This window comes from Anomalospiza imberbis, chromosome 2 (assembly GCF_031753505.1).
Source record: "Anomalospiza imberbis isolate Cuckoo-Finch-1a 21T00152 chromosome 2, ASM3175350v1, whole genome shotgun sequence".
Taxonomy (NCBI): Eukaryota; Metazoa; Chordata; class Aves; order Passeriformes; family Viduidae; genus Anomalospiza; species Anomalospiza imberbis.
Genome location: NC_089682.1, coordinates 113,886,920 through 113,907,904, shown reverse-complemented (window position 1 = coordinate 113,907,904; position 20,985 = coordinate 113,886,920). Strand labels below are relative to the sequence as shown.

At 42.5% G+C, this 20,985-nt stretch overlaps 1 protein-coding gene across 5 annotated transcripts in view; it reads left to right on the top strand.

Moving 5' to 3' along the window:
* The window catches only part of JADE3 (jade family PHD finger 3), a 64,613-nt gene extending 50,476 nt beyond the window's left edge, over nucleotides 1-14,137 (top strand). For all 5 annotated transcript variants that reach the window (XM_068182643.1, XM_068182645.1, XM_068182648.1 and 2 more), the window contains 5 exons: nucleotides 429-596; nucleotides 6,273-6,389; nucleotides 6,854-7,327; nucleotides 9,081-9,198; nucleotides 10,691-14,137. In XM_068182643.1, the coding sequence (XP_068038744.1) occupies nucleotides 429-596; nucleotides 6,273-6,389; nucleotides 6,854-7,327; nucleotides 9,081-9,198; nucleotides 10,691-11,583 (1,770 nt within the window). In that variant the 3' untranslated portion in view covers nucleotides 11,584-14,137. The remainder of the gene's footprint in view (nucleotides 1-428; nucleotides 597-6,272; nucleotides 6,390-6,853; nucleotides 7,328-9,080; nucleotides 9,199-10,690) is intronic.
* Nucleotides 14,138-20,985: the final 6,848 nt, after the last annotated feature.

The following is a 20,985-nucleotide window of genomic DNA, read 5'->3' as shown; positions in this document are numbered from 1 at the left end:
AAGTTTACAGAGCTGCAACCACAAACACTGCAGGAAATGATTTTCAGTCATATCCCTATCTTATGTTAGAGCATTACATTTTTAGCAGTAGGAAATGGTGATTTTAGAAAGTATTACATACAGAAGCTAATTTAAAGGAATAGCCATGTTTACTTCAGAAGTTTGAAAGTCACTAAAGGCAGAGGTGAAGGTTTGTAACACCACTGCTGTTGTGCAGTCCCAGTGGATATGTTTTATAAACAGGTGTAAAAACTATTGCTTTTGAGGCTGGTGCTCTCTTGGATTGACTCATTTTAAAGTAAAGAAATCACAGAAAGATTAAGTGAAGGCCAGATTGTGCCTTTACTTTCTGCAAACTTTACTTTGTGATTATGAATGTGTGTGAAATAATGTCAGCGCAATGATTCCAATATCTCTTTTTCTCCAAGGCGTGCTATGGAATCTTAAAAGTACCTGAAGGGAGCTGGCTGTGTCGCACCTGCGTCCTGGGAATACATCCTCAGTGTCTCCTCTGTCCTAAAAGAGGAGGTGCCATGAAAGCTACCAGGACAGGGACCAAGTGGGCACATGTGAGCTGTGCTCTTTGGATTCCAGAGGTAAAACCCTAATTCTCTCCTGTCCTCCTCCTTCTGGTTCCATCCTCTGCCTTTTGACATTCTCATGATTTAAGGTCTTTGACATAATACTGGGTTTTATTTTGATAGGCATGCTCAGTCTGTGAAGTCTGGGAGAGATCCCAGCTTGTATTCCATTAATGAGTCACTTTATCACCTCCATTTAGTCAGCAGTCACTTCTTGGTGTCATTATGGTATCTGTGACCTGCTAGAAAGGGCCACTGATATAAGCTGTATCTAACAACTGCAGCTTCATTGTCTCATGTTTTTGATGAATTTGTGTGCTCAGATACATGTGTAATTTGCATGAGTACCTCCACTTTTTTCAGAGTTATGTTTGTTTGTTTACTTAAAGGATGCCTGCACTGCATTATTTCTATAAGATGTATGCTGCGATTTGTACTTAAAGTTTCTTTGAATTAGAATTTTTCTGAATGGTGGGGAGATGAGAATTTTTATCTCCATGTTATATACACTTTATAAGTAAAGGCTTTTTTGGTATATCTGTGCATAACGTATATGGAGAATTTCATAATGAAGTTTTACACTTCCTCCTCCATTTTGAATTAAGTTTAGCATCACAGTGTAATTCTGTAAATCAGAAAGTTCACTTAGGTATAGATGGAGTTTGTGTTTAATTTTGTACTTGGGATATTTATGTTTTATTTCTGGTAAGATTCACAAATCCATTATGGTGGGTGGTTTAATGTGAGACAGTAGCCAGATCTGTCAGCACCATAAAATCAAGGGTACAGTATTTTCTGAATTTTCTGCTCCCAAGTGCAGACAGGTCTGATGTGTGCACAGCTTTGAGGAAGCTGTTAAGATTTTGATTTGGTTTATTTTGACTCAGCAACCGGATATAATGTGTAATTCTTAGTTGTCTCAGGCGTATATATCTCCTTCTTAAGGAGATTATCTTTGCAGTTGCACTTTTCCTTTCAGGCCTACTTGTAGTTTCTGTCATCTCTTTCACCTTCAAGGAGAGAGGAGTTGAGAAAAAAAACCCAAAATATTTCTTTTTTTAAAAAAGGACTTCTCTTGTGCTTATGAAGTGTCTTGCCTGGAAGCTGTCCTGGCTCTGAGCTGACTGGTTTCTCTAAGAGGTCCGTTCTTAATGTGGTTGTCTTGCTGTTGTCATCAGCAAAGGAACGGTGAGGTTTGGGAAGGTGGTGATGGCCAGGCAGGAAGCAAACCCTGACTTTCTGCCTGCCCATCTCCCTCTGGCTGAGGAAGAGAAGCTACTGGGGGGCACCCAGAGCTTGAATCCGGCTGTTTCTACAGCCCATTCAGTGATTCCAGGTTTTGGACACCTCCTCCTCTCCACACCATAGCCAGGTGTGTCAGGCATAGTGAAGAGGTGGCACATGCCTGCAGGCATGGGAAATGCCTCTTAGATCCATTCTCTCAGGCTTGTGTGTAGTCACTTGTAAAACAATTCAGTTACCAGAGAAGCCAGGAAACCCTTTATAAATCTCTACTCAAATGGCAGGTCAGTTCCTGTCTGGAGCGGCCTTATGTGCTGCTGGGGGCAAGCAAGACACAGAGCTTGAAGACCCAGGGATGAATGCTTTAGGGGAGAATGTGTGTTATCATATATCTGTGTTTTTTCTTCCAAGGTATTAGCCTGCTGGAACTCCATAAAAGAAACATTAATTACAAGGTCACTGATATTTCCTCTTGTGGCCCTAACAAAGTGAAGCATGGAAGAAGGCAGGGAGGAAGGGGCTATAAATGTCTGTCTTGTGGCAAAAGGTTCAAAGAGGCTTCATGAGTCAGCAAGTGTAGTCTAGCATTGTTGCAGTCAATTGTGCCAGGTATTCTCCTGCATTAATTCATTCAGCACTGTCTTAAAATCTTTTTTCTTCCCTGCCTTCCTTGGGAGTTAATGCTGTTTAAAGGCTTTCTTTTCACTCCCTTGGCTGATTGGGACAGTTGAAGGTTTTTACTTTCCAAAGAGTACTCGTTGGTTTATATCCACTTTTTCTTCTGCCTTTATTTTGCTTTAGTGTAAATGTGTGGTCTATTTCTTTTTTTTTTTTTTTTTGGTGTTCTTCTAAACTAAAAAAAAAATCAAAAAAGGAAACACTGATACCAGAAAACCTGTATTGAGTGTTTTGAAATTCAAGGTGTTTCTCTGCCTTAGATAACCTATTACAGGAATGTCTTCTGCCAGTCAATGTGGTGTTAGCTGAAGCAGAAAGTGATAAGGCCCCCTGGCTGTAGAGGAAAGACAAAATTTACTGTCCCGAGCAGCTGTTGGGAGTGGCTGTGCTCAAGCCAATGGGCTGCCCTTCCCAACCACTGATGCAGATCCTTGTGTACTGGTGCAGCTGGTGGTGGCACAGTTGGCAGGGAAGCAGAGGACAGCAAGGTGATTGATCATGTGTATAACAGATAATAGGCTTCAACAACCCATTGTCTTCACTCTCTCCCACTCTTAGAACTTCTTCAGAGTATAGCAGTCGAGATGTAACCTGATGAAAAGTGAAGAAATGGAGAAAATGACTGCATGTTATGGCAGATGGATAATTTCTGCCTTGGAATGGGAGTTCTTGGGGGATGAAAAGGTTGGCCTCTGCTCTCTGGATCCCTTGTGAGCAGCAAAATTCAAACAGACTTTGCCTTGAATCCTCTCTGCAGAAACATGCAGGTGGCACAAGGCCAGTATAAATAAATTGCACCTGACTCTGTAAGTGCCTCTTTGTGCTTTTACAAAGTGGGGTAATATCAACAGTCAGCATTACAAGCTGAATGAACAGTATTCCCAATATAAATGTTTCCTGACCTTGTGAGTCTCCTCTGAGGAAGGAGCAGGGAGAATATTATGGGGGCAGAAAGGGACAGGGAAAAGGTCTGTGTCAATTCCCAGCTCCTGCTGAGAAGCTCAGTGGAAAGCTGATATTACTCAATCTCCAGGGAAAAAATCATTGCAGATTCTGGTTTCTTTTTGAAAAGAATATAGATAACCTGACACATTGATACACTCCCATAATTCCTAAGGGAAGCCTTGTCTCTCAGTGTAGTGGTAACAGTCAATCATTCTACAATATTGTTTCAGAAATACCTGTGCAACTTGTAACCAGCTATTTTGCGCATGGTCAAGTTAGGTTCATGAAAGTCTCTTTCCTTTTGGAAGCAAAAAAGCTACATTTGATGATACTGAAGAGCACTGACCGTGATTTTGTTGAACTGCTCAGGCATTCCAGGGACAGTCTTGTCACTTTTCCACCAATTATAGGAAGACCACAAGAGGTTAAATTGTTAGTCACATCTGTCTCATGAGTGCATCACATGTTGCCTGACTGTTCTTCTTTAAAACCTCAACCTTCTGAAGCATCTCAGTGTCTTCCTAATGAAGACTTCTGGAAATACCATGCAGCCAGTTGACCTCAGTATATTCCAGAAGATGTGGGCTTGCACTTGGCAGAGAGGGAAGTACTGTAACAAACATTATCTTATTTGAGTCCATTTATGTAATGAATTCATGAACTGTTGGTCAGCTATTTTTTTCTAATGTGAATATGATGACCTGAGTAATCTCTTGCAAAGCTGTTTTTTCCACCTACTTAAATGATCCTTAAAGCAATGCATGATAAGGAGAGACTAGCAAAAATAATCTGAGCATAGCAACTGTGATTTAGCACTGCTATCTTTGGGTAAGTCTGCCTCACTGAGGAGATCTCCTGAAGCAAAGCTTTTCATCCTTAGGGATTAAACAGGTTTTAAAATGAGTATGTGCATCAAGTGATTGATGATGTACCTCCAAAGGGAAGCTAAAAAATTCAGCTGGCTCTTGTGAAGCTGCCAGTTTAATTACCACATGTTAAACTAATTCATACAACCCAGATTTTCATGGGTGTGTTCCTTACTGTGGAGTTACTCTATGAAAATTACTGTACAAAAACAAATTAATTGTAGTTCAGATCTCGTCCTTAACTGCTTTTTTTGAGCCATCAGCTTTCTTCTGGCCTCACAGTCACAGAGCATGACCTAGGAACCTCCTTTCTTTGAATTCTTAGGTTTGACCCCTTTGAGCAGAAGCCCGCATTCCCACTACAGGAAATACAGGTCTGCTCTATTCAGATTAATTGTTTTTAGGAAGTGTGGAGTATCAGCATTGTGGTTTTGGTTCAGCCAGGTAGCCCTTCAAGGCACACAACTGCTGAGTTCAAAAAGTGTTGTAGAAGTGTCAAAATCCAAGCTTTTGGAGACTGGTGTTTTTGGGACAGTTACCCCACTGAAATCTTCTGCCATGTGCCATTCTCATACTGGCCCAGTTCTGCATGTTAGTCATTCAGAGCTGGCCAAGTTTTTATTTCTGTGCTTGGATAAATCCTGTCAGGAATGGCTCAGGGATGCCTACAGATATAGATATATCTGTTTTGGTTTCCAAATCATAGAGGAAAGTCCTCACATACCTGTATAGACAACAGGCAACTGGGAAACTTCTATCACAATGGATATGTGGAATTAAATATAACAAAGAATAGAAAAAGCTATTCTGTCTATATCTGCAGGTTTTTTCCCCTTTCTTTTAGTAATATCTATAATCTGGTCTACTAGAGACAAATTGATCATCCAGACTTAGTCTGTGAAAACTAACACAACACAATATATCCTGCTTTGCCATAAGAGAAGTTTGTTGTGTTTTTTCTCAAATTATATTTGATACAGTCCATAGTTAGGAAGGTGTATTAGGATTATCTCTTGTGGTAGGAGTGCTCACTGGAGAGGCAGAGCTGGGAAGCAAGGCTTTTCCTGGCTGCTGACTGATAGATCTGGTTCTGTCTCAAATCTTGAGTTGACAGACGTAGATACCATAGCAGATCTAGGGATTTTATAGAAGGAACTTTTCAGGAAAGTGTTTCTCTTTTGTTCTGAGGGGCTTGTATTTTGGCATTTTTTAAGTCAGACCTGTGAAAGCAGCACAGAGGGCAAAAAAACCCCAAAAAACCACAAGGGAATGGAAATAAACTTAGAGTAACACTTGCTGCAGTCTCTCAACTGGTAGTGGTTTAGCAATGGCATTCCCCAATTTAGTGTTCCCTCTGAAGCACTTCAAAACATGCACCACTCCCCCCTCCCTTGCACCAGGCTGCAGAGGGGATTTGGAGGCACAAATGGTAAGAATCATGGATCGAGAAAAGAAGAATTTACTGGAAGCAGCAGTGAATTAAGAAAAACAAAGGAAAACAAACAGTAAGAGCTACAACATCAGTAATGGAAGGAGCCAGCACTACCCTACCACTGGCTTCGCACCACACCTACCTGACCAGAAGAGAGCCCTTCCCCCCACTCTCAGAAAATTTTGTGAGCTGCTACAGAATAACCTCTGGGTCCTAGCCATGCTCCCTCTTGGCTACTGCAAAAATTAACCCTCCTGGCTGGAATCAGGGCATTGGTTAATAACAGAGGTGTTCTGTAGGTGCCTCAAATGTTTTGAATAATTGCAACTTCAAGTCACCAGGTTAAACTGATAGTATTCCACACTACTGTCTGCGTGTGGGATCTTTTGGGGTCCCTTTCTGAGAAGTATGAGTACATGGAGATCTTGCAGGAAGAGATGGATGACCTTCTTCTCGTATAAAGGGAGAGCTTGGGGTTTTTTTTTTCCCTTTGATAACTGTTTTCTACACTGCTTTTTTTCTTTACAGGTTAGTATTGCTTGCCCAGAAAGGATGGAGCCGATCACAAAGGTGTCCCACATTCCACCAAGTCGATGGGCTCTAGTGTGTAGTTTGTGCAAACTGAAAACTGGTGCTTGCATTCAGGTACGTGCTTGTCCCATAGTGACTCTGCAGGGGGGAGTTTGTCAGAAGGGCAATTTCGGCTTTGCGTTTTGTTCTTCCTCCGTTCAGAGATGCTTTACAATGGAGATGACTGTTGGATAGATTGTTGTATATATTGTCTGCTTCTTCATAGCCATTTGCTATCACATTAGTTGACTAGACTGAAGATTTAGTCTGGGTTGCCGTCTTTTGAATAAGGCTGAGGTGTTTAAGAGCCAGTTCTATGTGTATCAAAGATGAACAGAAAACTTCCACTGAACACTCTGCAAACAAGAAAATACTATATTGGGTAATACCAACTTCAAAGGGATCAATATTTTTAAGAATGTGTAGGAAATTTGTTTTGGTAGGGATGGATTTTCATGCAGTTGAGGTAGTTATGTCCCTTTTTTCTAGTTTGCTGCTACTGTTAGTAATTGAGGCTTTTTGTTTTACTTTGTCTGCAGTGCTCCGTGAAAAGCTGCATCACTGCCTTTCATGTCACCTGTGCCTTTGAGCATAGCTTAGAGATGAAGACTATCCTGGATGACGGGGATGAGGTCAAGTTCAAGTCGTACTGTCTAAAGCACAGCAAGAACAAACAGAATTCGCTGCCTGATGTTGAGGAGCACCCCAAGAGTGTGTCAGAGCAGAAGCAAACAGAGAGTGAGAAAACGAGCCTGCGAGCCCAAAAACTCCGAGAGCTGGAAGAAGAGTTTTACTCACTAGTAAAAGTGGAGGATGTTGCAGCAGAGTTGGGCCTTCCAAAACTTGCTGTAGACTTCATCTACAATTACTGGAAATTAAAGCGAAAAAGTAACTTTAACAAACCATTGTTTCCTCCCAAGGAGGATGAAGAAAATGGCTTGGTGCAGCCAAAAGAAGATAGCATTCATACTCGCATGAGGATGTTCATGCATTTAAGGCAGGACCTAGAGAGGGTAAGAACTAACTTGTAAAGTAAAGTTTTGAAAAACTGTTTGCAGGTGAGCAAGGTCTTTCTTTGTGGATGAAAGTGAGAATGGGGAAAGCAAAGTGAGGCGATTTAAAAAATAATAATTTTAAAAATAAAAAAAGGTAAGGCCTTCAACTCCAGTCATTTGATATGCTGCACTGCCTGCTGCAGAGGCTTTCAGGAGCTGCCTCTCTCAGTCCAGTGACAGACCCAAGGTGAAAGCAGTGCGTCCTAACTTGCTTAAAGGTTATTCCTTTGTGTGTTTTAAGATGTATATTTCTATGCACAATGGACATGTTTGGTAATTGACTCTATAACTTCAGCTTCAGTTGAGCAAATGTTCAAAAAACGAAGACATTTATTTGACCCACTGTAGTAGTAGGTAGTAATGCAAATTAAATGAGAAAAAATAAGTTACTTTTATTAAACAAAAAATAAGAGTAAGGCTTGTGACCTCTTGGAGGCTGCCAATTAGGTTGGCCTGTTGGGTAGGGGTCACCTGCAATTTTCAAGTGCTTAGAGGTAGGTAGTGAATGTAAAAAAGGTAGTAAAATAGATATGAAAAGGAGAGGGGAAGTAAAAGCAGAAGAGAGGTAATAGTGTTGTAAGAAAAGGGGAATCAATACTGGGGAGAGAGCAACATGAAAATACAGGAAGATTGTTGGAGCCAAAATTTGCACTTGTCAGTGTAACTGTTGTCTTTAATCTATCATAATCAATCTCAGATCTTTTCCAGGACTGCTTTAGATATGGAAGCTTACTTTAAGAAAAAATATAAAACCCATAACATGGCTCACATGGAGGGCTGGTACTTGAGGGTGGCTTTTTTTTTTTTTTATTTTTCAAGAGACCATGTAAAGCTTTTTGTTTGGTAAATGTTTGGTTTGCACCAAATATTGTTGATACACTTTTTCTGAGTGGAGGTGATTCATAATTTGAAATGCCTGTTTCCAAGTTTCTGAACTTCTTGTGCCACAAGATGTTCTATTCTTTTATATCTTGGGACAAATATAAATTTGGGCATCATGGAATTTTGTTTCTAGGTAAAGAGATTCCAGTTCTGAACGGATGGAACTGAGTGCTGGGGAAAGTATGTTTGGCAGATACCTTTCAACCAGCCCCTATGTTGTTCTTGTGTTTTGAAAACACCTTTAGGTGTTTATCAAGAACTTTCATTGTCTCTTCTTTATTGCCTTAGGTGAAAATGTTGCTATTAACTCAGACAAGTAGAATTATGTGTAACTGAATCAGAATGGTTTGAGTTGGAAGGGACCTTAAAGACTCTCTAGTTCCAACACTCCTGCCATGGACAGGGACACCTTCCACGAGACCAGGTTGCTGAAAGCCCCATCCATGCTTCAGGGATGGGGCCTCCACAACTTTTCTGGGCAACCTGTTGCAGTGTCTCACTATTAACAATGTCTTCCTTATGCCCAATGTAAATTTACCCTCCTTCAGTTCAACAACATTACCTCTTTTTCTGTCACTACAGGCTCTGGTATCTCTGTCTTTCTCATAATCCCTTTTCATATAAGGAAAAACTGCAGTGAGAGCTCTATAGAGCCTTCTCTTTTCCAGGCTGAACATTTTTTAATAGTTAAGTATGTTCAGTAATATTCACAAGAACTTTACCAAGTAATGTAATGTACCAAGTAATGTAATGTTGTTGATACACTTTTAAAACTATGTCTGGATTTATTTTCTTACTGCCTTTTAAGTCTCCTGTTATTCCTCTGTAGGTAAGAAATCTCTGCTACATGGTAAGCAGGAGAGAGAAACTGAAGTTGTCCCACAGTAAAGTACATGAACAGGTCTTCAACTTGCAAGTCCAACTCATTAATCAGGAAATAGCTGCAGGTAATCGTATAAATGTAAAATATTTATAAATCCTGCCTGTATTTAAGCTAAGGCAGTGTATTCTCTTTATGTTCCTGATTAGTGCTTTTAACATGTAAAAATGCCTTTAAGAATTTTCTTCAAGTACATAGTCAATCAAAGTAGCAACACAGAGAGAACTCTATAATTGCTTAAAATACTTGCTTGAGTATTTCTTTATTTTATGGCTGTTTCTGGTATATGCCAGTTGCTTATCACTGTGGCATCCAGACAGCAGAAGGGAGCTGGTGCTGATCTCTAGGTTTTTGCGCTGCTTTGGCTGCTGCACAGTGTGGCACTGGTTCCCCACAGCAAGCTCTACCCTGCTGGTTGGGTCTCCAGCTGAGAAGGCTTTTTTGCTTGCTGTCACCAATTGGTTCCTTCAGGCAAGAGAAAGAGTGACTGATGGGAATTGCCGCTTTTCTCATGCGCCTTGTGCATGTCATCAGCAGCACAGATTTCTTAGCTTGCCATGTGCATTTGCTCTCCTTCCTTCAAAAACAGTTTAAGTACTCTGGGTATTAATAGACTAGTAACTGTTTGGGAATGCTGAGGTGCCAAATCCCACTCTGCACTCTGCATTTACAGCAACTTCCTAAAATGAGGAGCACACCATTTGGAAAGAGGAAGAGCCTATGCATACCAGTGTAGTTACTGGGATTTTTTTAATAGGAAAGGCAGCTATTTTTTTGTGTGAAATTGAGATCTCTCTGGTTTTTCAAGATACATACTTCACCAGTGAAGTCTTAGTGCTTTTTTTCTCTGGCCCTGAAACATGGATAGGTTTCGTTAGTACTGATGAGGGGCTTTTTTTTTTTAACTGTTTTAGATCAGACTAGTACTTCATGGAAGCAGTGGCACTCCGAAGCTTCTTGCTTTTGTGTAAATGCATTTTATTAGAAATGTCTACTAAGTTTATTTAATGTCTTTACAAATAGAAATGGTTTTTTAATATTTATAATAGCTTGATACTTGCAATGGGTGCTGTATGCATGTATTCCAATGAACAACTCGTATGTTGAGGTAAAAAGACTTTTAAAGTTTAGAGAATTTTATAGTACAGGGAGTTGAACTGAGTCCAAATTGAAACTCAGTTTGAAGCATTGTTTTTTCTTCATCCAAAACTGAATATGAACCTTTTTTACAGCTTTGTTGGAACAACTTCAGTCATATCTCAAAACTGGTTCAATTCACTGGCTTAAAGTCCTGTAAAAAGGGCACATTGTTGTTTTTAATGGAAATATTTAAATGCTTACCTAAATTCCAAAGCAGTGGATAATTTGGAACAGTTAGGTTATCCCAACTTCTCCTTAGTGTCCTAAAGTAATTTCACACTAATTATTTGCAAATGCTTCTTACTGTTGCATGACTGTATAATGGACTATAAAACTTGTTACGGGTGACAAAAGAAATTACGCTTTTTAAAAAAGCCCTTTTTCTTTTTTTTCTGCTTCCTTGCCTCTTTCTCCTGTAGGCCATACTCTGACAAGTGCACTAGAGAACACACTGTTCTACCCACCTCCCAGGATCACCCTGAAGTTAAAAATGCCCAAATCAGCACTGGGAGACTGCAAAAATAACTCGCTGAAGCCTGGCAACAGACCGCTTTCTCCTGACAACAACAGCACTGTTTACAGCAAACGGAGTGTGCCAATGTCAAAGGAATCCTTTGAAATTAAAGCAAAATCTTACGCCAGGTATCAGCATGACAGCAGAAGTAATGGGTTGCTGGCAGGGATCGGCAAGCCTCGGAGTGAGGCAAAGGATTCTGGCCCCACGCAGCTGATGGAGTTTCACCGGAGCCAGCCTTCCGGGAAGCCTTTAGCGCTCCAGGCTGCCTTGCATGGACAGTCTTCCATTGGGAATGGGCGGGTGCAGCAGGACAACTCAAGGCTGGTGTCTAAATCCAATGGTCTGATGGGCAGGGCTGGAGATGTGAGCCAGAGAGACAGCTCCAGCCAGACGTCCTACGAACAAGAGTCCGTGCTCACGGCTCACTTGGCCAGCCAGAGTGGATTCCGAAAATCCACCATAGAACATTTCAGCCGGTCCTTTAAAGAGGCTACCAACAGTCTGGTGAGGACCACGGAAGATCTCCGGTGCTGTGAAAAGCCAACGAGAAGACTTGCAACAAAAGATCGCTTGTGGAGCAAGCAGACACTTGAAGGTGCTCCATACCAGGACAACGACGGGTACTGTCCTGACTTAGAGCTGAGTGACTCTGAAGCAGAAAGTGATGAAAACAAAGAACAAGTGAGGTTAAGACGAAGTAGCTCAGAGAGAGAAAGCCCAAGTAAGGACTTTGGAAGAGACTGTCACAATAGAAACAAAAAGAATATGATATCTCACAGTTCGGTACAAAGGTGATTAGAAGCCCCCACGGGGTAATTCAGCCTTTATGTATTCCAGTGTACCAGTGCAAAGCTCAGCATCAAAAGGTTCCAGAAAATAGTCTAGGACCTATTTAGGAAGAGCTGCAGTAGGGGATGGGGGAGGGGAGAGAAATCAGAGTAGTTTTGTTCAACTGTGAATTGGTTTGCAGTCTTTGCAAGGTTAGCTCAGTTATCCACAAAGTTAAGTGGAAATTGTGTGTTTTATCAGAGGGTAACATCTGGGAGAGCACAAAGCAGTTAATAGTACAAAAATTCAGGAAGCCGCTTCCCCCTTGCCAGCTTAAGCGCAAGGCACCGTGTTCGTGTGGAGGCAGTCTGGTGGTGGTGGACGGGTTTTGAAGAAGTCCTTGCATTGCTCTAACGCGTTGCAAGAGACTGCAAACGGAGACACTGAAACTGCGTTGTTACGGCACCTGCAGTATGGCTTTGATCCAGCAATGCACTTGCGGATGTGTTAGGAAGTTTAGCACGTGAAAAGTCCTGCTGGTTTCCCCCGGGAACATTTGTGCTCAGATATCCGAGCACATGGCAGTGTGCTGTGCTGGATCAGGCCCAAAGTGACTACTAAGTGATGATCCCCTTCTGCAGGAGGCTTTGAACTGCAGTGGCGTTTGCAGGCTCCCTGCGGAGGGTGGAAGCAGGCGTCAGCTGGCGCTGCCAAACTCGCTGACCTCTAGACGTGCCCCCATTCCCTGCTTTTGCTGAAGGTTGTGTTTCTCTTCACAATAATTCGCTTATTTTGTAAATATACGACTTCTAGTACTTCAGTTTTTTTAATCTCTGTACATAGATGCTTGTTGTGGGATGCACTTGTAAATATTTTACCCAGCTAACAAGTACAGATGGCTAATTTTGTGGATAGTGTTTACAAAAGTAGATGTACTACTTCAAAGAAAAATGCTATTTGACACTTACATTTAGGCAATCACCGGTGATGCCAGGTTCCTCTTGAAACTGAGATTTCATATCCAGAGGTGTTTTTACCTGGTATTTTTAAAGTCAGCTGAATTAGAAATAATTTTAGCTGAATTTTTTTTTTCAGGTGCAAATTTTCAACCCTAGTTGCCTGAACACAGGCATAGGAGTCTTCTGGCATCTAGGTCTGTAAAATTTTAGCAAGTCATCATTTAGAGTATGATGGTTTAATTAAAAATGTTTTTTTTAATTGCTGAAAATCTACTATTTTATTACGCTGCTTTTGAACCTCTGGATCAGTTGCTGTTTCCCAGTCTAACACATTTTTTGTACGTTCTTTAAAATCAGCTGTTGATTTAAATAGTGATTAAATTTCAGCCAGTACTGACTGAGGAGTAGAGAAGGGAATTAATCCCTTTCTGTTTGTTTCAAAGACAGGGGATTTTTGTTTGAATGCAAACTAACTTCTTGTTTTACAGATGGTGTTGTGTTGATCAACAAAGCTACTGCACTATTTTTGTCTGAAATGCTGTCCATTTCATAAACACACAACATCTTCTGTCCCACATCACTGGCTGGTAGGTTGTGTAGGGCATGTTGTACAGCTCTGTTGAGGCTTCAGTTTTGTCTACAAACAAAAAGGCATTCCCCCTCACAGCGTGAAGATGACTATGCAGGATCTGCAGCAACTCGGTTTTGCTTCATAGTTTTAATTTATTGCTTTTAGGCTGGGAAACAGCAACGACATTTTCAGATTTGTTTTAAACTTTGAAATCTCCCTAGTTGCAATAGGACTAGCAGGTCAGGGGCTGGAGGACTCTTCAGTAGTGAAATAATTAAAAAAATGTATACTTGGCCAATCTGCTCAGTTTGCTTCATGCATATTAATTTTTTTTTCTACTTCTTGATTTTATGTATATTTGTGTAATTGATCTTTCTAGAACTGTATCTTCAAAATTATTTCTTTTGGTGTAAATATGCAGTAGCAATTTAGGTTTCCACATATTTTATTTTTATGGGAAATGCTTTGTGTTCTAAGCCATGGGTCATTCAGAATAAGTAAACAAATGTCTCTGTTCATTTGTATTCTGGTTCTGATTCTCTTAGTTCTCCTTCTATATTTATTAGTAATCCTCTCTCACTGGCCATGAAATTTATGAAGCTTTTATTGCGAACACTTATCTGGGAGGTCAGCAAAGTGTTCATGTTATTTTGTGGCTGGAAGCATATGACAGAAGAGAGGGAAAATGGTGCTTCAGCAAAACTCAGCGTTTCTGCTCTTCTGGGGTTATCAATTCAGTTGTTTCCAGTCTGGGCAATGGTTTTGCTAATTTTTACATGATTTTAATAGACATATGAAGGAGCCCTTGGTTATGTAGTTCTCAAGTATTGTCCCCAAAGTGCATTTGCTAGTTTTTATTGTGCGTTCGGTGGCTAACTGTTTGAAGTATTACCTCTTAACCTTATTTGTCAATTTTTTGTTGTGTTTTTGCATTTTGTTTTATATATATAAATATATATATATATTCAATTTTCCAAGATGGACTCGGTCTTTTTCAGATGTCCCCTTTTTACAAGTACTTTTTCATTAAATTATGAAACTGCTAACAATATTTTCATTTGTTGTGATTTATTCAGACCCTCTGTGTCTGGCAGGTTGTAAAACTCATGAGTACTGTGTCCATGAGGAGTTAATTATTTCTGCAGATTTAGCAATACCTTAACAAGTTAAGTATCCAGGAAAACCCTTCCCCTTCAGCCTCCCAAAAAAGAGTCGCTGAGCACTAATTTGCTGTGTATAGCAGATAGGGCAAGCCTGGCTTTTGTTTCTGCCTAGCTGAGCAAATGTAACAGACCGTTTGCTGCCCTCCCTTTTCAATGTATTTGCTTATGCTGTAGCATGGCTGGTTTTCCTGGTCGGACAAAGTGAGTTAGAGAGCCGTAGCCAGGCCTTCTGGCTGATCCCTCTTCTTGTACCCCGCAGGCGAGCGCAGCTGAACACCCACCAGTCTGCGTGCAAAGGACAAAGTGGGGCCGGCGGTGTCGGCTTCACGTCGGTTTTACCCGACCTTCCGCTGTAGTTCCCCTGCTCCCGGTGCTCTGAGGTACCTTGCTGGCACAGAGGAGCTGCTCCCTGGGCTAGAGCAGGGAAGAAAGGAAAATGAGAAGGTGGAGGGAGAGGTGCTGGGCAAGGTGCACCACCAATCCCTTAGCATCTCTCCTGCTGTGACTGGCTTTGCAACTGGAGGCCTTCAAGAAGGATGGGATTTGCAATGTGGGTGTTGCAGGCAGCAGTGACCCTCCTGCCTTCAAGAAGGATGGGATTTGCCATGTGGGTGTTGTAGGCAGCAGTGACCCTCCTGCCTTTCAAGAAGGATGGGATTTGCAGTGTGGGTGTTGCAGGCAGCAGTGACCCTCGTGCCTTTCAAGAAGGATGGGATTTGCAGTGTGGGTGTTGCAGGCAGCAGTGACCCTCCTGCCTTTCAAGAAGGATGGGATTTGCAATGTGGGTGTTGCAGGCAGCAGTGACCCTCCTGCCTTTCAAGAAGGATGGGATTTGCAGTGTGGGTGTTGCAGGCAGCAGTGACCCTCCTGCCTTTCAAGAAGGATGGGATTTGCAATGTGGGTGTTGCAGGCAGCAGTGACCCTCCTGCCTTTCAAGAAGGATGGGATTTGCAGTGTGGGTGTTGCAGGCAGCAGTGACCCTCCTGCCTTCAAGAAGGATGGGATTTGCAGTGTGGGTGTTGCAGGCAGCAGTGACCCTCCTGCCTTCAAGAAGGATGGGATTTGCAGTGTGGGTGTTGCAGGCAGCAGTGACCCTCCTGCCCTTCAAGAAGGATGGGATTTGCAGTGTGGGTGTTGCAGGCAGCAGTGACCCTCCTGCCTTCGATCGCTCTGGCAGCAGCAGAGTGAGTCAGAGCTGAGCAGCCAACAACCATGCTTGTGGACTGTCTTAAGGACTGGAGTGACTGAGCAGGTGGCCCCAGGCAGGCTGGAACTGCAGCTAGAGAAATCTTGGGTGAAATGGAGCCCAAATCCCTCAGCTGAAAAGCAAACAGGAGGTAAAAAAAGGGGAAAAGGCACTAAAGGTGCAGAGAGAAGGGAAGAAAAAACAGCACTAGGAAGAAGCAGTAAGTGTTGGACTGTCAGTTGTTTTTCAGGACCAGGATTTCTTCTTCCCTAAAGGCATCTTGCAGCAGATACCAGCAACAGACTTCCTTGTGAGTTTCTGACTGGTGGCTTCTAATTCCCTCTCCACATACAGTCTGCTTGTGGCTGGGATGTGGGAAAGACAGGGAAGGAGACTGGTGTCCCCATTAATTTGGAAACAGCTACTAGCTACTATTGCCTTGTAAAGTCTTTTCAAACAACTAAGTGTGCTTACTTGATGATAACATGGGCCTAAAGAACTAAAGGGGCTGCACAGTGGTTCTGAGCACCATCATTTCTGCAGTTACGTTTCTGCCCTAAAAGAAATGTTTCTCATGTATCACTTGTGTATATCACTTGTGGAATGTTTTCTTTGCACCATGAATCCCAAACAATTGAAGGAGAAATTACAAATGTTTGGCTATTAAATGTAAGCCTGAAGCATTCCCTTGATTTTGCTGTGGTCGCTCTGGTGACCTGGCCTGGATGTACAGGCTGTACTGCAGACTCATGGTGTGGATCTGACACGTGGGAGGGAACCAAAGCCTGCCTCTGTGAGCTGCTCAGATAATCCAGCGAAACCACTCATTCTGATCTTGGGAATTTGGATGATCCCAGTACTTGTAAAGGTTTAGCACTGCAGGGAATTGACACATCTATTAAGATAAAATGCTTTTGAAGCGAATTAAGGAACAAAAGCTGCTTGCACAACCAGGGAGCTTGGCATGCAAGGGGAAAATATCCGGGAAGGGCAGAGATGGAAAACAATGGAGTGCCTCAATGCGGCTTCCTTAGGAAGAAGTGAAGACACACGGAGTTCTGGGCTCTGGTTTCATGAGAGATGCCTTGGTACTACTGCTTCTGAACCTTCCTTTTACACCAGCTTCATGGCTGAACACTTTTGCCACTCCTGAGGTGAAACTCTGGCATGTCCCTCTTGCAGAGATGATTCTGGGATAACTGCTGTCAGGCTCTGCTCCTAACCAAGTGAGTGCATCTAGTGGATGCAACAGGTGGATTAAAGTGACTGCAAGCACAGACTTCCGAAAGAAAATGTCATATAGCAGTTGGGTGTGTTGTTTGAAAATAGCGGATGTGCATGACTATTTCTGTTCCTCAAGCTCACCCCTCTGCAGAGTGCTTGGATATATCTGTGTGACCACGTGGTTGTAGGAGAAGCAGTCTCGCATGTTTGCTCATTCATTTCCCTGCCTCTGTGTATGCAGCTTCCAGATAATATTTCTTTTTCCAGTAGGCTTCTTTAGTCTGGGACAACCTCCTGGATCCATCTTGCCCTGCCCTTTCTCTGGCATTCTTTTGTTGCAGGGCAGACCCTTCCTGCCTTCCATTGCTTTCTCAGCAGACTTGGAGCTGGGTATCTGCCTCCTCACCTTAGCTGCTTTATCTGATATACATTGTTTTACATCTCTGGGTAGGTTCCATAATAATGACACCTTCATGGTTTCTTTTGGCTTAAACATCCTGAAGACATTTTTTTTCTGGTTTCTGTTGTTTTTCCTTAGGTGCTGCCCCACCCACCCTATCCGGAGGAAAGAGCACTGGGGAGCAGGATACAAATTGTATTTTGACAGTTATGTAGCAGTTCCAGAGTTGTTCTGCTCATGAAATTGGTGGGCCAGTGTCCTGAGGAAGAATTTAAAGCTTAACACAACAGTAGCATAAAAGGAAAGTGCCATCAAGAAATCTCCTGGTCATCTGAGAGCTCTTGAGCTTATGGCAGTCTTCAGGAGTAGTACCTATAAAAAGAAAAGGTGTTATATGCCTTTTGGGAAAATGCCTCTGATTTTACCTTGGGGAGTGCAGGCCCTGGTGAAGGAATGAGTCATCTGAAGGGGAAAACTACCTCTGAATCAGCCCGCCCACTTCACCTGAAATCGCAGTCTGCTTGCATTCCTTTGTAGTTCCTTATCTCAGAAGGGTAGTGCTGAGTAGTTGGGAAGCCCTGTCACTGGCATTTTAGGCTCCATTTGCATCTGGTTGAATGGAACCTGACCAAAGCACTTCCCCTCCTTAAAACTGGCTCAGCTATTGTCTTGTTGTCTCCTCTAAAATGAAGTAGGGCATTGTTTAATCCTTTTCCTGATTAATCATTATACAACAAGCCAGACATCTCTCCTGGTTAAAGGAAGCACAGAGGCCAAAAAGCTGGATGAGCAAGGTGATGCAGGTATTAATAAGCAAGTTGTAGTTTACACTTGTTACAAATGGCTGGTACATAAACCAGACTCCTCAAATTGTCTGGTTGAGCATCTTAAATTAAAGCTCTGTGAAGTCACCCTAAATCTGCAGTTAATTTAAAATTTAATTTTGATTTGGCCAGAAGAGGGATTTGCATGCCTGTAAGCTGCAAACACTGAAAGCACTGTTGCTAGATCAATTATTTGAATGAAAGATGCTGCCTTTCCCTGAAGTCCTGGCTCTGTTGCATGGCCTCTGTTGTGACTGTAATTTTGCAGCTGCTGTAGCACATATCAATGCTCTTTTTTTTGTTTTTTTGTTTTTTTGTTTTTTTTATCCTGAGGCAAGCAAAATGCAAATATAGGTCACACAGGGTACAAAGACCAGAAAAGTAAGGCATTAATGAAAAATGTCTTGGCTGTGCTCCACTGAAGAATGCTTTCTGAAGCACCCTGTTGCCCAACTACTCCTGGTACAGAGCGGATGTCTGGAGAGGCACAGGCTGGGAGCTCAAGATTTGTGAGGCAGATTCAGGCAGCAGAAACCTGCAATTGTTGGTGCTCCAATGACAAAGAAGTTGGAGGTGTATGTGTGACAGTTGAGGGTGTTCATGCAGCACTGGGGAGACTGGCTGCAGTGGAAGGGCCACACATTTGCTTAAGCATTGTATTTGTAAGTGAGAGATGATTTTCATGAGCCTGTGGCCTGCACAGAAGGAATTGTGCTGAAAGAAGTCTGTGTCATAAACTGTAATAAGTAAAGGGTATGATTGTCATTTTTGTGAAAACTGGTTTTTTAAAGGCCAACTATTTCAATATGACTTCATGATTTGGTGCAATCCTTTGTAGAAAAGATTCCCTGTCTGAGAGTCTTAATCCATTCTGCATTAACTTGTGTGACAGTGGTGTTAGACACATAAATTAGTCAGTGGGCACAAATCTGCTGGTGCCACCTTCTCCCAAGCAGACATTTGCAAACAGGAACAGGGAGTACTTTGGCAAATGTTTTATTATGTTTAAATACGAAACTGTGATCATCCAGACTAGTAAACAGTTGAAACTTCTCAGCAGTTTGATCTCTCCTGGAGTTACTTGTTGCATACACAAGCCAATTCCAAGAACTACACTTGGCTGCAAACAAGTGCATGGCAGTGCCAACTCTTCCTTTCCAGTGAACTGATGGCAGTGACTGATTTCATGTTTCTACCTCTGCTCTTGCTCAGTGTTTTTTGCTTGTCCCTCCATCTGTGTACCCCCAAATGCAATATTATCTGCTAATGGGGAATTCCCACATGGCCACTCTGGCTGCCCTAATGGATTTAACAGGCCTGCAGTGAGGTAGTGGCTCTTTGGTCTCCAAGGCCCTTGGCACAGTCCTCGCTCTCAGCTGTAGCTTGCCCATGTGCCGAGGTGGCCTGACAGACTCAGAGGCAGCTCTTGGAATGCAGGCAGCTGATATACAGCATTTGCACTTCGTACCAGCCATGGATAAGGCCTAGAGCTCTCCCACCTTCGAGCAGGAAGGAGGACTCGCAGTAGTAAGGAAGGAAAAAAGACAAGGATTGCTCTAAAGATGAAGAAATAGCAGGATGAAGCTCATAAAAGAAGACAAGAACAACTGCAACTTTCCAGGAATGAACAGAAGTAAAACCCAGTCTCTACAGCACCTGAAATAGTCCAGCATCCCTTCTTGCCTACTGTCGTTGAGGGTGGGGGGATTTTCCAGCTCTGTGGTGTTCTGGGCTGTTCTCCAGAACTGCTGAGCATTTCCTGACTGGCAAGAAGGGTTAGTGGCTTCTGACGGGGTGAGGGAACCTGCAGGCTGGGGGAGGGCTCTGACTTCACCCTACAAGGCCTCCCAGATCTCCTCTGTGTTCTTCATGGCTGTAGATAAGTGAGAATTCCACCTCCCTGCTCCCTCCTCCCACGTGGAATAAATGTTAAGCTACCAGCGTGTCCTGTGGAAGCCACAGAGGTGCTGTTAGCTCCCTATCAGTCAGATTTGGCCACACAGTAGGCTCTGTGGCTGCAGTGCAACAGTGGGAAATTCCCAGTGGGACAGCACAAGGCAGTACAATCTTTGGCAGCCACCTCTTCTGTGCTCTTCTCTCCCACAGTGAACTTGTACTGGCAGAAGACTTCATCTGATGCTCTCTGGGCAGGCACCCCACCATGGATTCCTCCCTGCTCTACCTTTCAACAAGCTTGGATTAGCCATTACAGGGAAGACAAAGCAGGGGTGCTGTCCCATGTAACTAGAGAGCCAAGCTCCAAATACATGGCGCAGAGTTTGTGTTGTAACCCAGTGCATACAGAAGCTGTTAATTTTCTCCCAAGGTGTGTGCCAGCACACAGCTTGTTTTGATGCCTCCAAACCATGCTGGCAAGCGCTTAAGTCAGCAAGGAACAGAGAGACTGCTGAGGTGGGTTGAGGGTGTATCTCCTGTTGCTGCTGGATTCAGTAAGCTCTTGCATTGCATCCCAAAGGCCTTGTAGTGAGCAAAAACAATGGGAGAGCAGTAAATGTGGCTAAGCTTTGTAAGAAGCAATAATTGTTCTTCATTGTACTTAAGGAACTCTTTGGTTCTTTGCATGTTTTTGTTTTATTTTTTTTTTTTTTTAATTTCTGAATCTTCTTTCCATGTTGTGAAGTGTATGGGAAAAAGGAGAGATGTGGCACTTTTTTTCTGGATCTCTGCGTTGGTTGTTGCTAATAATTTGCTTGCCTCAGGTCTGAGATGAAATCCTGCTATTTGTTGTACATGCAGCAGTAGGACAGAAAGAGAAATTAATTCAGTGCTAAGCACTGAAGGAATACCATGGAAGCCTATAAAATAGAAGTCTTAACTGCTCAGATAAGGTGACAATAAGTTAATGAATATCACATCAGTACTCCATCAGAAGAAGCCTACATGAAACACATGTTGGTAAGGTCATGTAGGCCATGGACTTTCCAAAGATACCACTAACAGAAATAAATGTGACCAAATGAAGCCAGGGCTGTGACCATCTGCTTTATGAATAAAGGCATCCAAATAATAATATTCAACAGGAGATAACTGGCAACAGGAGGGTGTTTGATAAGGAACAGATAAAATCTCTAAGAGGAGATC